Source organism: Pithys albifrons, chromosome 16 (assembly GCF_047495875.1).
Source record: "Pithys albifrons albifrons isolate INPA30051 chromosome 16, PitAlb_v1, whole genome shotgun sequence".
In the NCBI taxonomy this organism is placed as follows: Eukaryota; Metazoa; Chordata; class Aves; order Passeriformes; family Thamnophilidae; genus Pithys; species Pithys albifrons.
The window spans coordinates 9,682,723-9,700,984 of NC_092473.1; the positions used below are offsets into that span (position 1 = coordinate 9,682,723).

Below are 18,262 nucleotides of genomic sequence, written 5' to 3' on the forward strand. Positions count from 1 at the left end.
CGGGCCCAGGGCGGCGGCACCGCCTCCCGCCTCAGGAGGTGGGTCTGTCGGTGCCGGGCGCGGGGCGGTGGTCGCTGCGGTGGGAGCGGCTGCGGAGCGGAGTGCGGGGCCGTGGCCGGGCAGGCACCAACCGCGGCTCGGCGTAGCCAAAGCCGGGGCTCGTGGTCGCCCCGTATCGGGAGCGCTGAGGGAAAGCCTGTGAGGACGGGGCAGGTGTGGGCACCTCCTCGCCGCCCTGGGGCGGGGCCGGGCGGGGCAGGGCGTGGGGCGTGCGGGGTGCGGGTGCAGGGTCAGTCCGAGCAGCGCCGGCTCCATCTCCCCGCACCGCGCTCGGGCGGCCGCCGCCCGCTCTCGCCTCTTTGCTCACGAGGGAGCCGTGCCCTCCGTCCGGGGGCTGCGGGGCCAGCCCGAGCGCTCCGTGCCCATTCCAGCCGAGGAGCAACTCCACACGGCCAGCCCCGCGGGTGTCGGGGCCGTGCCACAGCCCTGCGGTGTGTGCGCACCTGCAGCGAGCGCTGCCCCTCTCCTGCCCCGGGCTGGGGCAGCGTCTGTTCCCGGTGCTGTCCTGTCCTAGTGTGGTGCAAGGCACGTCAGAAGGGTGAGGAAGGTGACGGCGCCCAGTCTGTCAGGACTGTGCGAATCGCACAGCGATTTGGGACCCGGCCCGGCACGGTGTCAACATTGTTATTGTCTGCTGGAATCCACTTCTCTCCTTAGACTCGTGCTCTGGTTTCTTCTTGCGGTTGTCACTCAGCTCTGGGAGGCAGAGCACACTGCGTCCCACTGGACAGCCTGTCCTTCTGGCTCCTGTCTATTAACACAGTTGTAACCTCTCGACATTTCTGCAGCCGATTTGCCTTCTGTGAGTCACAAAGTGACGACACCTGTGCTTTAACCTGTTCTATAAGGGCTGACTATTAAGAAGAGGCAGGGGATGCCCATGCATGATTTCATTGTAGTACTATTAAAGAGAACATCTGGGAAAGGAAGTGTGGTACCTCAACTTCTAATTGAACCTATTTCATAAATGGGGGGCAGGGCCAGATGTACCAATTAGTGTAAAGAGTTGTGTCAGATCCTGCATATTATAATTAGTCATGGCACTAGAGGCCTGTCTGTTCATTGTTAGAAGGTTTTTGTTGAAGAAATTTCAAATTTATTCTATCAAATTTTCTGAAGCTGAGGGGGCCTTCATTTTATTTGTGCATAGGAAGGAATTGAGTCAAACACGACTTGAGAAATGACTGGTGATGTTCATGTGAAGCACATTTATTCTCAGTGCTCATGGAATTTGAGGGAGAGTCTCCCAATTTGTTTGAAGACCTGTTCAGGGGGCTCCAGGTAGAAATAGAAATGAAATGTCTACCTTCCAAAAGTCCTAATTCCTACTATGTAAACCACTTCATTAAATATTTTTGTTGAGGCTTGAAAAAGCAAATGTGACACCTATGAATAACACACTTACTGTAGTGACTTTCATGTTAATATCAAATTTATTTTTAAGAATAAGCCTTTCAGTTGGGCACCTTTTCAATAACCTTATTCTTCATTTTAGGTTTCTTAGTAAAAGATTGTGAAACCAAACTTGCTGCAGAAATTAAAAGTTTCATCCCCTGAAAGTGGAATTGTCTCTAGAGGTGTTAGTCTGTGCAAAAATAAACTTGAAGATACACATCACAAACATCCTCAGGTATTTAAAAAATCAGTCATATTTTCAGAAATAAATTGGCTTTAATAAAAAAGCCTAAGTTCAAGTTGTTCGTCAGCTTGATTTTTTTCCTTAGCTATAAAGTGAAGTTATCAACTCTTTGCATCATGTTTCATATCAGAGCATCTTATAAATATGCAAAACTGCAGCCACACTTTATTTCAAGGCTTCATTCTCTGTGTTTGGGGGGAGATGGAAAAACTGTTCCACCTTCTCCAGTCCCTGCCTGATTTGTGTCTTTTGCCTGGCCCTTGCCTGAGGATTGGGAAGTTCCCACCTTTGTGCACAGCAGCCCATCTTGTAAACCACAGGAAGGTTGGAAATAGCCTTGGTTTTCATTTCCTGTTTCTTCCATGGTTATTTTTATGAGTTGTTCAGGGAGCTGCTTACAGATTTGCTGATCAAGCAGATATTCAAACCAGGTGTTTTGATGGATATGTGAAAATTGCATTTAGGATAAAACTGTTAATATGCAGAGGGGCAAAGTGTGAATTATTGACAAACAGCAGGTTGTGAAGCTCTGGAGTTATTGTGCATAGATAGCAAGGCTGAAATTTGGACTTGAAGACGATGGCAGCTTCCTTCAACAGATGTAAAGATGAATAAAGCCTCAGTTCAAACCAGATACCTGGGAGTATCTTTGTGTGGGGCTTAACAGCATCAAATATGCTCAAGCTCTACATTACTCAGTTTTAAAGGTTCTCTGGAGCTGGCTTTTTTCATGGCATAGTTCATACCAAACATGCTTATGTTAATTGCTGGATAGATGGAAAAAGTCAGAATCTTGGTAATTTGTTGGCTGATTATCTGATAGATTAAAGGAATCTATTCTTGGGCTGAATCTCTGTTATTTGGACATACTGAAAATGCTGTCCCTGTTACTTGCTAGGTTTTATTCACATGCAGTTTTCTATACAATGAAAATGTTAATTAAAAGGTGTTTTGATTGCTCTATGGTTTATTAGGTGAAAGCATGGCTTCCATGGTTTGTTAACAATTAGCATTTAAAAATAGGAGGGTAAAACTTGGTATTTGTTGTGAACAAAATATTCCTCTGAATATTCACCTGTGTGCATGTTGTGTTTGACATTCATAGCAACGGAATACATAAGGATATGAGTTGAGTCACTTCATTCCTACACAGTCCATAATTTTAAGAATACATAACTAGCAAGAAAGATCAAAAATGTGTGCAATTACTTTGAACTTTACACCAACAGGAGTGTTTGCAATAGCAGGTTTTAAATGAAGTCCATGCACCAGTTAGGAAGGGGTTCTTTTACATTTTTCTCTACATGTTCCATTGGTTTTTAAGCACTGATTATACTTAGAAATGTCACCAACTTATTATTTTTCACCTGTTCAGTTTTAGGCTCAGTGTCTTACAGCTCAGTAAAATGTGTTTCTCATTTAAAAAAAAAGAGCAAATGGGGAAATTTGCTTGTAAGTATCCATTTCTGCACCTCTGAAACAAGCAAATCCCCCATGTTATTTTAATTTGGAGAATTACTAACTGTTCTCTTTTGTAATTCTCTTTTGTAATTCTCTTTTGTAACGCGAAGAGGAAGAGATCTGTACTTGGAAGATGAAGTTTGTTTGGGGAATTCATCCTAATGCACTGGCATATTCCATGACTACATTAGGTGCTGGAATGATGAACAGTATCTTTAATTTCTACTATGTTAAGCTTTTCCTAAACCGATACAAAATTTCCGAAGCAGCTTTTCATCGAGCACAGGTACTGTACAGTGGAGTGGTTTGATTATTGTGCTGTGCATCTGTGTTATTGCAACAAAGTGACTTTTTTACTGGCAAATTAATTTTGGATGCATTGCAAATAATTAACAGTAAATTAACTTTGGATTTAGTTAATCCATAAGCAGCTGAACATACACATAAAGCACGTTGTTAAGAGTCTTTAGAGTAAAAATGTTCAGGCTTTAATTGCTGAAACGATTTTTCCCTTTGATAGCTTGTAGTAATTTTCTAAACTGATCTTGCATCTCAGCTCCATAGATAAGTTTGACATTAGTGCTTTTGTATAGACTGTTTAAGTACTTAAACACTGCATTTATTCAGCAAGTCATTATCCACGTGAGTAACTCTTGCTGCAAATGGTCTCCTGAAAGTAATGGGCCAGCTCATGTTTTGAATTAACTCGCTGTGAGAGTAATATCTGGGCTTTGCAGGATGAAAGCCCAGATATAGAAGGTTTTAAAAGAGTGAAATCTTAGAGACAAGGAGTTTATTTCAAGTGTAGTTGGACACCTACCTACTTATTAATCTTATTTTTCAAGATTTCTATAAACCTATAAATATCTTAACGACTTTAGTCTGCTTTGACCAGAGGAGTTTTCATCTTTATTTATTGTATGACTAGAGATTTATTTGACTTAAATATGCTGTGTGTTGCTTCTGTGTTTGTGTAACCTCTGTAGAAAAATGACACCAGTGCTCAGTTCCCTTGTGTTTTCCTGTTTGTGGCAGGTTGTGTTCATGATATGGAATGCCATCAACGATCCTCTCTTTGGGTATATTCAAGACAACTCCAAGCTCCGGTGCTGCGCAAGGCGCCAGTTCTCCATTCTGTATGGAGCTCCTTTCTATGGGCTGGCCTTCCTGCTGCCGTGGTTTCCCTGGAAGGACTACGAGGAGGGGGACTGGCTGAGTGGGCTCCACCTCGTGCTGGCCCTGTGTGCCTTCGATGGTTTGCTCACCTTCGTGCTGCTGGCGCAGTGCGCGCTCTTTGCCGAGACCTCCACCCGGCACGAGGGCCGGCTCCAGCTCATCAAGTACAACCAAGTGGCAACACTCATTGGATCCACAAGTGTTCTCTTCTCTGGGCTTATATCAGATAACATGGAAAACTTTGCCTCTTTTCAGGCTTTCACTGTTCTGATTGCAGTGTTAGCAACGGCTTGTATGTGTTGCACGGGTAAATACAGCACTAGTCAGTATGAGCAGAGGGACGTTTATACAGAGAGTGCTAACCTGGAGAACAGTGAGGGAGCTTTCTCCTTGGCCTCAGTAGTTTCATTGACCAAACAGATTATGACAGAGAAGAACTTCTTGTTTTTTGTAACAATGAACTTCTTCCAAGTCTTCCACCTGGCCTTCTACAACAATTTTATGATCATCTTTGCAGATAATCTTATTCCTAAGGATGTCCTTTCCTCCTCACTGAGAAGTATCATGTATGGAGCAGGTTTTATTTGTCCTCAGGTAGGCACTTACACATTTTTATTTTATAATATGAAAACCTGGTGTTTTACTAGTTTACAGTATCCATTTAATACTTGAAAAAATGCTGTATCTGGCAGAAGCCATTGGCTAAAATGAGAAACAAATCTGGCTCAGCAGTGCCCTGGAAGAGAAAAGAACCTCTGTGCAGACTGACCAAGTGTGAGGGGTGGTGAGAACAGACAGGCAGGCTGGTAGAATGTCTGTTTAGTACAATGTGAGACATGAGTAGGCAAGGAATGAATGCTTTGTATCCTACAGGGTTTATAATACCTAAGTATAAAGGAATGAAAAACATGGCCAAGATAAAATGTTTCTAAAAACTAAATCTACAGAATTCTGAATTCTTTTTTCTTTGGCTTTGCTTTGTAATACTGTATATTCCAAATGAAAGACTAATCTCTTCTTTAGGAAGTTTCTGAAATAAACTGCACAAAATACCAGAAAAATTGTTAGGTATTAAAAGCCTTGTTGAAATACATGGTATCTCAGTCATGGAAACCAAACAAAACTCTGAATAGCTGCTTTTGGAGAATATTGTATTCCCATTTATTTCATTGTTTGCTCTTTTGGTCAGCTACATTTATGGGGTAGAGAGAGACATAAGAGCCCAGCCTGGAATGGGGGAGGAGTAATGAGTATCCTGACGTTCATCATAGGTGCTGATGGTGTTAAGAATTTCTCAGAATCAGGCTGTTACATTTATTAAATTGTAGCAGGTTTTGGTAAGTAATATGTATAAGAAGATAAATGAAAGAGCAACTGGAATTCACAGCTCTATTTCACTTACCATTTTGGCTTTTGCATATATAGCATACAGACCCTTCTCTGTTCCATAACTCCTAAATATCTGTAATTTCAGCTTTTATCTTTACCACAGGTTTAATAGTTTGGATTTTTCCCCCTGTAACTCAGATAGTGAACTTGGGAAATAAATCAGAAACTACAGAAGTTAGGAAAGCTTAAATAATTTTACACTTCATATATAGCAATCACTTTTATCTATAAAATCAGCGTGACAAAGTGAAACGAAGGATCTTTCAGAAAACGCATCTCTGCTCCCCAGAGACCCTTTGTCTGGAAGGTCACTGAACCATAGAGAGTTTGCTGTGACCTTATTTTTCTCAGGTTTTGTCCCTTTGAGCTCAAGATATAATAGGAGAATACTCTGATGGCAATGTCCTGAACTTCACTTACTGGAAAAACACTCAACTCTTGTAAAATAAAGCTTTTTTATGAACTCTGCCTCAGTGGCCTCTGCTAAACTAGAATTCAGCTTCTGCCTCAGGTCCCTTTTAGTAGTGGGTGTGAAGAATACAGCCTGCCTGCAAGGAAAATGTTGCTGTGACATAGGCAAACAAACTTGAATTTGCATCATTAAGTTAGTATTTTCTTTTGAAATACAGAGTCTTAGTAACATGCAAGGAATAAGGAATTTTCTAAGTCATAAGCACTTCCTGAAAGAGGGAATTAATTTGGCAATTACAGGAGCCAGCACCACAGTGTTTACACCAGCAGGCATTATGTGACCCCTTACTACTTCTGTTGGAGACACTTTTCTCCAAAATCCCTGAAAGCTGCCAGGGGGAAGAGTATGTTCAAGTTTCTTACAATGAATTTTTTTTTATACCAACTTTCCAGGTTTGTTTTACCTGATCATAAGTAAAAATCTTGAGCTGTTTCACAATAGCTTTTGCCACGGGAATCTTTGTCTGACTGCAGCACCCTGGTCTTATTTATTATGTTAAAGCATTTCAATGTGGCAGCAAATGGACAGGGAGAATTCTTTCCTGTTCTTCATCTGAATATTACACAGTCTATCTCTGTAGCACAAAAAATGGAGAAAATGTGTATCTTTGTAGAGATTGTGTTTATGTGACAGTGACAAGGACCATTATGTGAAGATGGTGCCATAGGCTCATATAATAAAAAGAACATAATTCATTACAAACTGTCCTACTTAAAGTGGAAAATTAGGAACAATATAGAAGGATTTACATTTAGTTCATATTGTATTCAGCACTTAATACAATTTTCATGACTTTGCCTGTCACTGCATTCTCAGAGTGTACTGCTTGCTAAGATTGGCAAAATTAAAATTCAGCCATGCACATTGTCCACTGGCATCTGCCTTTCTCTGCTTGCTTGTGAAGTCTCTGACTTAATTAGATTAAGCTATCTTGGTGTGCTTGCTTTGTCAACTAAAAGGTCATGCTTAATTTGTATAAATGTCAGTGAAAATAGTATTATTAATGAAAAAACAATTGTTGAAGGTATTTCTTATAGGCAGTTAAAGTGCAAATATTGAGATGCTTGGTTTGCAGTTAACAAACTGCAAAGTTAATTATTTAAGGGATATCAAAAATCAAGATCATGACTATTGAATAATAGTTAGGCAATGTGGGACACAGTGTTTTCCTCAGGACATGGCAGTTCTCACCTGGCTTATTTTGGAGTGGAAGGAGACTGTACCTGGTATAGTTAGCACAGAATGAGCCAGAAGACAGGTCTCAGTGTTCAATTTCTGTTTTTTAATTTGGATTGAAAGTCTTAGGAAGGGTTGTTGCATGGGGTTATTTAATGGGCAGTAATAATGTAGGTCTGGTCTGTGTTTTATATCTCTCTTAATGCTGAGACAATACTTTTGTTTTCATCCTCTCTGTGTATATATTCTCTTTTCAGTGCCTTGTTCTTCTCAGTCATGCTTCGCTGAAGAAGTTTGGTTATTACAGAGTCATCTTGTTTTCTTTTTACTATGAAGGAGTAGCTGCTGCTGTCATGTTTTTGCTGGGGCAAGAACACTATTATCTGTTGGCATTTTATCTCACAACAAACATGTAAGTATCCTCCCCTATTCACAGACACAGCTTAAACACTTCTAACACAGTGGACACTTGCTTTTAGTACCATGAAGATTTTGCCACTGCTTTTATGATTTTCGTTCTCTTTCCCTTGTCAGAAAAGTTGGGACACCAGTTACAATTTTTTTCAGATTTATTTTATTCTGCTTCAGCTTTTAATTTCTCCTTAAAAATTTTATATCTATCTGTCTATCTGTAGGTCTATCTGTCTGTCTGTCTATCTATCTCTGTGTGTGTGTACATATACATATATTATGGTGCATGGAAAACCTTATTTAAAAATAAAGAGCTGTTTATACCAGAATTTTGTTACATCAGTTTATTTTTATTTCTTCATTTTCTATTTCATTGCTGTCTTTCTACTTGTTCTTTCTTGCCCTTCTTTTCTTCAACTTCGTTTTTATTTTTTCCCCTGTTATCATTCTTATTTTCAGTCACAGGCTACTCTAACACTGAATTGTGTGAACAATAAATTGAATTTCATTATCTGCATGTTTTAAATGAGGAAGATGTATTTTGATTTCCCCGGGAAAAAATTCTAAGGTACCTAAAGACTGTGTGTTTAAAGTGTTAATTGTCCAAAGCCTATTGTTAGTAAAAGCTCCTACCACCCAAAAATTAATAAGACATAGAAATCGTAGCATTTGTGTTTATAGTTTCATTTGGCAATTTGTTAAGAATCAGCTTTGTGTGTGTGTGTTTAAATGCATATATATGTGTGTGTATATATAGATTGTAATTCTCCCACCTTGAAGTCTCCCCCATGTGGTCTTTTACTCATATCTTTTTCAGATTTCAAAAGCAAATTTTCATTTTCCCCATTTTCTAAAGTGTTTTTTTTCCCTGGTCATTTTAAATGACATTTACTCTCCAAGTATTCATGACCTTTTACACCAATGTCCAGGAAAAAAAGGGAACACCCCCTCCCACCTTTTAGGTTTGCATATTGATTTCTAATTCTCAGCTAAGATCAGATCTAGTAAAGCTTTCACAACTGTTTAAACAGATAAATCAGCATGTTTTGAGGAACATCTCAGCTCTGTGTGTTTGGGCAAATGTCAGTGTTGGGGGGTGTGTGTCAGAATGTCAGTTACAACTTTATTACAGAAGGAAAATAAGAACTATGGACATCTTAAATACTTTTTTTCTCTTTAGGGTAATTGTACAAGCTTCGTTTAGTTTGTTCAATTTGCCTTTGGCAGATATTGTTGATGCAGATTTAATAAAGCACAAGCGCAGGTATGTCAGTCATTCTTTATTTTCCTTAACTGCTGTTTGCCTTGTTACTGTTTTGCAAGTTAAATTATGTCAGAGTGAACACAGTAAATTTTCTGGGATCCTTGATATGGAAGTACTTTTTGTAAGAGCAACTTAAGCAAAGATAAGAACTCGAGTAAAGTTTCCTGCAGTTACTTCAGCAGAGTAATTTAAACAGATTATTGTGTAATTTCTAGTTTTTACTGTACTGTAGTACAAGCCAAGTCCTTCTGATTCTTGTGGTTTTGTTTGTGTTTAGCTTCAACTGAATTATTTGTAACTATATACATCTGTTGTCATTTATGGCATTTCTGAATAAGGTCTTCTTAAGATGGAAAAGGCATTTAGAAAGCTTTGCCTGTGCTACCTAAAGTGCAAATTTCAAGGTCTGAGTGGTTGCCCTGGAATCAAAGTGATAAAACCTGCCGTGGCACAGCATATTGCAACTCATGGAACTTTCAGATTTTTATCAAGTGCACACAACTTCCTGTTGGTTCCATCAGTGTTTCTGTAAGTGCAGATTCAGTCCTGGTCACTCTGTTAAGGAACTTGACCCTCAAAGGTGAGAGCTATTGCTTCCATGAGGAAAAAAATCCCGCTTTTCTGGCCTCATGCATTTAAAATCTGAAGTTGTAATCAGCTCTCCATGCACTGTTCACTCTAATCTCACTTCAGTGTTTGCTCAAAGTGCCCAAAGTTGAACCTGAGTGCAAATCATTTTATAACTGGGACTAAACTATGTGTGTGTGTGTGTATATATATATATATATATATATATATAGACACACACTCCAGAGGTTTATCTTTAATTTCCAAATAAATTTAATTATGATAGCAGATGTTTGCTATAATGTGTGAACTAGACAAAGCTAAAGATCATATTTAGCATTTGCATATTAACAGATTTTTAAAATCACTGTTGTACTTAATACTCTAGTAAGTTTGTGTTGTGCATTAATTTGTTTTTTCCTCTAAATATTTTAGATCACCACTTTCCTCGATGGTTTTTGGTACCAATGCTTTATTTACCAAGCCTGCCCAATCTTTGGCTCCAATGCTTGTGGTTACAATACTAAATCAATTTGGGTATAGGAACCTGAATAATGTAGTTGGTCACCCTGATGCAAGGTGAGTTCAAAAGGGATATTCCTGTGATCAAAAAAGCAAATTGATCATCAATTATTTGCATCAACTGCACTTCAAAAACATGAATGTTTTAAAACTATTTTTCAGTTGTTTTTATCTGTGTAGAACCCATAACAGTCATTTTTAAAGAGTAAATCACTTATTAAGCAACACACATGAGAGTATCTACCTAATTTTGAAAACCAAAGGATACATTTCACCAGTGGACCATCTCCTGTTTTATGCTTGAGATCACCTAATTGCTTTTATTAAGATAGATGTTGTTGGCTTCTGCTTTCTGTTTATCTCATAAACCTCCTTCCTTAAATATAAAATCCTAATAGGGTTGCATTTAAGATACACTTTTGTTTGTGAGAAAGCAGTATAATAACTGGAGGGAGGGACTTTGCCTCTAGTGGGAGTGTGTAATTTTGGCTTCAATTCTACTTCAATTCTAATGCTAATGATTTCATTGCAGTCCCCAGAGACCTTAATGCACAGCAGAAGGCTGTGGTTGCTGGTTAGCCTGTTGGACATGTGTGGGCTCTTATAAAACCAAATTAACAGGGAATCACTGCACTGAAAGGGTGATAGGCTGTATTTATGACCACCAAGAGGAGATGGCAACGTAAGGAATAACTGAAGTCAGGATTAAAAGGCAAAAATCAGTCCTGATTAGGATTTACATGAGAGAATAACATGCATACACTGAGAACTACATAGCTCTCCTAAATTTTGAGTAAAAGCCTTTAAAAATACATAAAGATGATTGTATGTGAACTTTTGTGGAAGTGGATCTCGAAGGAGAAGGGTCTGGTTATGTGTCACTAAAATTGGGAGAATGTTTCACATTTGAGGAATTTTCTAAAAAAATGTATGAGGACAAGCATGACATAAAAGAACAACAGTTGGTCTTCAGAAATGCATCCAGACAGAAGCAAAGGCAGTTTGAGGCTGTGTGAAAGAGCAGTTAATTCTATTTTAATGCAGTCTGGAGATAGCCAGGGAGATGATGTGAACAGGACATGAACCTCATTACAATGTCAAATAAGATGAATGATTTTTGCAGAAGAGTAGTAGTTTGAACTGGATATGGATATGAGAGAGAGCTGCATGTATTCATCTTGATGATTCAGAGAAATTTGGACTTGAAGCATAAAAACTGCAGTTCTGATCCCTTTCAATCAGAGAAGTGATCCCTTTGTGGATAGATTTTTAGATCACAGTAGTTACAAATCATTTTATCCCCAGTAAGTGGCCCCTGGAATATAGCAACAATAAATTTATTATAGAGAGAGTTGAAATACTTTGAATGCTCGATCTCTAAAAACCTGTATTTTCCCTTGAGTCATGCTGAAATGTGATTTATTTCACTAGAGCAAGGAACAACATAAAGGTACAAAGCTGAGATGAGTTAATCAGAGCACCTGAACTGTATTACGTATTTCTCTTGCCTATTCCTTCAATAATAATTCCTTGAATAAGAAGCAATCTGCCTGTATTTCTGTACGTGTGTGTGAACAGGTATATCCTTTGGTTGCCAATGCAGCACAGCCTGGACACACAGTCCACAAAGACCAGACTACTCAAAGTTGTTTCTGGGGAGTCAGTTTGCCCATGGCAATGTACTCAGACCATTGGCTGAGCTAAAATTACTTATGAGATCAGCCGATTGGTTTTTAATATATATTTCAGCCATAGGCAGTTGGTTAAAACACACTGGCCCCAGGACAGCGGGGCCTTTGACAGTCTCCCTCCCAGCCAAGCTGTTTAAATATGACCTGGATGAGCAGACAGTGGGATGGGTTCAAAACTGTCAGGCCCAGAGGGTGGTGATCAGGGCCAGGCAGTCTCCTTGGAGGGCACTGACTAACAGTGAGCCCTGTGGGTCTGTCCTGGTCCAGTCCTGTTTAACACCTTCATTAATGGGCAGCGTGAGGGGGCAGGATGTATCTTCACAAGTTTGGTGATGACACAAACGTGAGAGATGTGGCTGATACATCAGAGGGTCACACTGCCATCCAGAGGGATCTGATAGGCTGGAGAAAGGGGCTGGAACGGGATCTTGGGCTGCATTAGGCCAAGTATTGCCAGCAGGTCAGAGGAGGTGGTCCTTCCCCTCTGCTCACACATTGTACCACTTCCTTAGGAAATGTGGTCACTACTCAGCAGTTAAGCACTTTGTAGTGGGAGGTAGTTCAAGAAGTGTTTTTTAATACCCTTAAAATTTGAGCAATAGCTTGCAGAATGGAGTTGTCCTGGTTTGTGGATTTTTCCTTTGTTCCATCATCATTGCAAAGCATTACCTGCCCTGTATTGCTTGGGGTGGTTTTTGTTCTTGATTTTTAGTTTAGCTTGCTTTTTTTTTTTTGCTGTGGAAAAGATCCCTAGTTTAAAACCTCCCTCTTCTGGAGAGCCACTGCAACTACTGCCAGCTTCTCTTGGAAGGGTCTTTCAAATTCATTCTTCAGACTGAAGTTATTTGGCAGCAACTCTTCATTATTTATTGAAGGCACTTTAAACTGTTAATGCTTTCATTCTGAATCACTGGACTACACGACATTCTGCTCAGAGTGATGTTAGGGCTGTTTAGTGAAAGAGTGTATGTTTTATTCTTGTGTGTGCAAAAAAAGGTAGATGTGGAAATTTCTGAAGTTACTTGTTCACCAGTAATATGAGAAGATTTGAACTCTGCTCTTGATTTACCCCAGATTTAAACTGAAATATTTTCCTGTTCCCTATTCTGTGTACTATAGATATATTTCATAATTTCTGCAATAACTTAAGGTTTTACAGTACAGTAGGTAATACTTTTTTCTTAAATCAATATTGTTCCAGTGAAACCAAATCAGGATTGCACCAGTGTGAGTGACTTTGCAGATGTTCTCTATTATTTTGTCCTTCCTGAAGTTCATGTATAAAGACAATAATTTTAGCACTGAAAACTGCAATCCTCTTCAGTGTGCAGAACAGGCTCTTGTTTCCTTGTGGGTGGACTGGAAATGCAATTGAAAACAGGCCAGTAAACAACGTCCACTGGTGAATTATTGTCACTGCCAGTAAACCTTGGCTAAGGACCAGTGTCCTGCCAGTGAACACTCCTGGATGAAATGCAGCTGCCCAAGGGATGGAGGGATTCACCAGTGGGGTTTGGGTTGAGTGTGCAGCACCAGCATGTACATGGCTTGAGATAAACTGGGCTTGTTTAGGAGCTTGTGAGGGCACTGAGGAGTGACCTGGGCTGTGGTGGAGGTTGCAAGCATTTTTTCTGTTAAATGGAGTGAGAAATGAGCTGATTCTTCTATGACTCAGAGAACCTCTTAGATGTTTTTTTAAAAACCTGCTCAAGGTTTGGTTTTGGTCTTTGGGTCATGTCCATGGCTGTTCTGTGAGTCTCCTGTCTCATCCTGGAATGCTAAGGAAAAAAATTAGAAACATAAACTGCCTCATGGAGAGAAAGTTCATTTAGGGGCTGTTTCTCAGCTTGAGCTGACTTTCCTGATATTTAAGTAATTAGAATCCAATAATTAACAGAATGCCAGTATATAATGATTCCAGCTACCAGATGAATGCCCAAATGCATGCTCTGGGCTGTCAGAAACCATACTGTTGATAAAGGGGAACTCATTTAGTTCCTGTGTTTTCTTTTTTGATTCACATTTGTTGATGCTTTTATTCATTTAGAGAGGATTTAGATGAGGAATTACCATGCCTCCATTAGAATAAATGGAAATGAGTGTTAATTTCACATGTATTTTATGGTTCACATTATCTTGTAATAATTTAAAACAGCCCTTTAGACCACACCTGAATTTTGTACATCAATCATTACTTCCATCTAGCACTCAGCAACTAAAACAACATGCTATGGATAGCATAGATTGTAACTTAAATAACTTCATATTCAAATGTTTGCTTCCATTTTCTGCTTTTCTCTTTCAGATTTTTCAGTCTTACTAAGCTTTTCAGATGCTCTGTTCTATAATTGGATTATATTGTTTAAATTGATTTCTATTTTGTATAATATAAATGAGTATTAAAGTAGTGAACAGGATTTCTTAGGTTGTCTATGGTGTATTAAAATTAGCTCTTTGTGTGCTAATTGTCTGATTTCCTCCCAGCTATCATGAAAGGAGAAAACAACATAAAATACATATTTGTAGAATTAGAAAATACAATTGAAATGTATTTGATACTTGAGATATATACATATTTCTTTGATTTAGAATTGATTGAACAGTAATATGTATATCTGTCTAGAATGGGAATGCTTTAAAAATAATTGTGAATTGACCATGGAAGTTCATCTTCTCCATACTGAAAAACTGTGTTCTCATTTTCCCCCCAGGTTGTTTTTACATCTCCATGATATCATGTTCAGCCTGATCTGCCTGGTTCCATTTTGCATTTCAGTCATGCAGGTCCTGACATGGACTCCCTTTTCCATCCAGAACAGCCACCTGACAGCTGGGCACTAAATGCAGGACTCTTGGTCAGTGCCACTTCTGCTGAGCTCAACCATGAAAGTTTGTAGGATTTCAGTGTGAAAAGGCAAAATTGCAAGACAAAACAGTTTGAGCTGTTTGTAAGTTGCATTCAGCCTTAATGCTGAGCCTGCAGTTTTTCCTAGTTTGGTAATTTTCCTTTAATTGGTGTTATCCTTAATTACTTTATTTAAAGTAATTTCTGGTATATACTGATCACTGTTAACTCATTTGAAGAATGAATATGGCAGATCAGATAAAGGAATCCCAACCCAGCACCTGGAATTCAAGGGAACTGTATTTTCTTGAGCTTACTGTTGGATTAATTTTGCCATACTGATAATATGGCAGATCTCTGAAGTTAATCTGGAAGATTCTGGTGGAGATCCCTTAGAGACAAATTTAGATGGTGTCTGGCTGGCCAATATAACACAAATCTGACACAGCTACCAGAGGAAGAGCCAAGAGTAGTTAAGGGCCCTGTGAAGTCTGTGAAGGGATAAAGAAGATAAAATGCTGCTCAGTGTTGTGGGATATGGAAAAAGCTCCGTAAGTCCTCACTGGCTTTCTGAATATCTCTGGTTGGTGGAAGGTAGATCCAGTTTTCTGGCTTTAAATGGGAACATTTATTGAAGGTACCACATTGTTAGAACTTCATACAGAATGTCATTGTGGCAAGAAGGACATTGGTGTGTGGGTGTGGTGGTGCTGAGTTATTTGGACAGGTCTAAGCACAGACAGTTATTGAAACAAACTCTACCTGTTCAGTAGTGTCACATGGCAAACTCATCTGGTGTATGACAATTCAAGTTAATTTCTGATTAATTCTTACCAAAATCTTTTTAGTCAAGCTTTTAAAGGGATTTTATGATTTTTATAAAATAAAGGTTTTTTGACAAAATTTCAGAAACATCGAGTCCTGTTTTCATTTCCCACATAGTAATGATAAGACACATTTGCATGTTTACAATATTCCTGTTCAATAAATACTATTTTTCCTCAGTATATCCAGTGTGCAATTGTGTGATGATCAGCAGTTTAAGCATAATATAATTTCATTTTTGTTCTTTGTTTTGCCTGGCAAATGTAATTTTAGAAGCACCTTTCTTATGGAGTGCCAGTCTCTTAAAGTACAGGAAGATGCAATGTGGGGCCCAATTTTAAAGTGCTGAGCGAGCTTATTTCCAAGGCTCTACATTGGAAAAGGATGGAGTGGAAGAAGTGGCCCTGCATTTTGGTGTACACTGGGATAACCTGATGAAGAGGTTTGAGATTTGAAATACCAGAATTGAAAAAAATAGTCTTTTGTGCCTGATTTTCACATTTGCAGGGTAGAAATAACATCATTTCTTTGCCTTTTTTTGAAGTGCAAAATGCTTTCAAGGCGATGAGTGAAAAAGTGGGATAGCACTGTGAATTATTTAGGAATCCAAATGAACCCTTTGATAGGAATATGAAGATTTATGTTAAAATGTAAGAAGCCAGAAGGGTGGTGAAGTTTTAAGTTGTGTTATCCATTTTTTATCTGTCTTGTCAGAGACGCCGTAATTCATTTGCACTGTACATGCCAATGGCTTTATGTTCACATTCCAGCATACAAATACCAGAGCAGATATGGCCTGTGGGCTTAGATTCTGAATTTTAAAAGATTTCCTGCATTGTGTGTATTAATTTTCTGTCTGAAAGGCAGGAGCAAAAGCCAAAGGACAAAAATTAAGAAATTTAAGTTAATGTCATCTTTGATTCATTATATGAAAGTCTTTTCCCTGACAGTTCCTTTAAAATGGTAGTAACATAAAATAGTCGTCTTTACTGTCTCTATTGTTCCTAAATTCACCATGTTCATCCTATCCTTGTGGAATATGTATTTTGATCAGTGCAAATGTTATTGCACCACAAATAGGATTTCTTAGGTGACTGTTACTTATTTCTAATATCAAGTTATGAGAAAAGTGTACAACTGTTATAGTGCTATACAACAGGAAACCTGATAAGTGGTTTTAAGAGTCAAAATTACATCAAGGATTCTTTGAAATGATCAGAATTATGTTTTTGTGGAAAATGTTTGGTAATGATACCATTTGATTTGCTGAAATGAGGGGTGATATAACTTAAGGCACAGTTTGAACAGTCCCTTCAAACTGCTGCATTTTAGAATTATGATAGAAAAAGTACATAATCAAAGATGTCTAAGCAAGACAGTGGGAAGAGGACACATTAACTGTGTAGAATAAACCAATTTAGGAAACAAATCTGAAAAATAAAAGCAAATTATTTAATACTTATTAATTATAATAATTTTATTAAATAATAAATTTTTCCAAATTTATTATGTATTCCCCCATTTGTCTGTCCTATTTCTCTTACTCTAAGGGCAGGAAAAAAGTATCTTTCATTGCACCAATAGTCAGTCCAAAAGAGCACTTAGCAGTGCTTTAAATTCAGGTGTTCTTACCACAGGAGTAGAAGGTCAGCGTTGTGCTGTGACTGACAAGGCTTACTCTGCATTTCTCTGTCACCCACTAAACTCTGTTATCCTCTGCTAAACCTACATCGTTGGTTTTGGCTGTAAATCAAGTAAAGGATGATCAAAGGCAAAAGTTCAGTGTCTTGCAACAGCTGGTTTCTCTGCTTTCTCTCCTTATTAGTAAAAGCTATCTGGGCTTGAACTCCCACTGCTGGAAAAATGCCTCAATTTAATCTTGATAATTTAAGAGTGTCTAAAATAGTCTCATAACTGATAAGAGGATGTGTGTGCATAATATAAAATATGAAATGCTGTGTGAAGTTCAGAGAATGAGAAATGTGCTGCTTGAGTCCCAGTCTTGAGAGTTTCTCTATAAATTCTGAGAATATGGATCTTAATACACTGAATGAATTTTATTTATTGAAAATCAATAGGTAAAAGTGCTAGATTTAAAAGGATGTTATCTAATAGACACTAAAGAATGTTAGTCTAATATAGTAGTAATAAAATATATGGTCAGTGATAGAGTGAAAATATTGAATAAATGGCAACAAACCATATTTAATTTTAAGTGGGAAAAAAAATCATGTTTAGTGGAGCTAACAAGCCCACCTCTGTTCTGGTCTTGTACAAAATAACCCCCTCAGTCTCCAATCTGCTGCACTGATTTTGGAACTGCTCAGTAATTCATGACTATACTATGTTGACATGGCCAGTAGGATGTTTATGTTTGGATATGGCTCTACAGCTTAATGGGTGCTGTCAGGAAAGACAAGCAGGAAGGGGAAGGAACAGTTAAGATAAGCCCCTTCTCCACAATTCTTGCAGAAAAAGCTCAGAAGTGCATGCAGGCAAAAAAATTCCAGCTTGTTTTGTAAAGGAACACACAACTGAGACTGATGGGAGTTGTCTTGAAGAGAACTGGGCTTGCCGAGGTACCCCTGGGGGAGAGGATTTTAGATGCTTATCTGTGTTTACCTTAAAGACCTCTTTGTGGTAATCACTCTCCTACTAATGTTTAAACAATAGAGGGGAAAGTTGTTTTTATCAGAGTATTTTATCGGGAAAGGTGAAGCTGTACATTTCAGACTCCAGGAGCTGTGCAGCCGACTCTCTCCAG

General features: G+C 38.7%; 1 protein-coding gene across 2 annotated transcripts; it reads left to right on the plus strand.

Moving 5' to 3' along the window:
* The first annotated feature begins 4 nt into the window (after window positions 1–4).
* Window positions 5–15,578, plus strand: LOC139679411 (transmembrane protein 180-like). 2 transcript variants are annotated; one of them, XM_071571151.1, is made up of 8 exons: window positions 756–862; window positions 1,556–1,690; window positions 3,271–3,446; window positions 4,196–4,930; window positions 7,631–7,785; window positions 8,965–9,048; window positions 10,051–10,194; window positions 14,540–15,578. In XM_071571151.1, exons 3-8 carry the CDS (start codon window positions 3,294–3,296, stop codon window positions 14,667–14,669), a joined length of 1,401 nt encoding a protein of 466 aa, XP_071427252.1. In that variant the 5' UTR covers window positions 756–862; window positions 1,556–1,690; window positions 3,271–3,293; the 3' UTR covers window positions 14,670–15,578. The 2 variants fall into 2 exon arrangements, with proteins under 2 accessions (XP_071427253.1, XP_071427252.1); XM_071571152.1 differs by lacking the exons at window positions 756–862; window positions 1,556–1,690 and adding an exon at window positions 5–38.
* The last annotated feature ends 2,684 nt before the right edge of the window (window positions 15,579–18,262 follow it).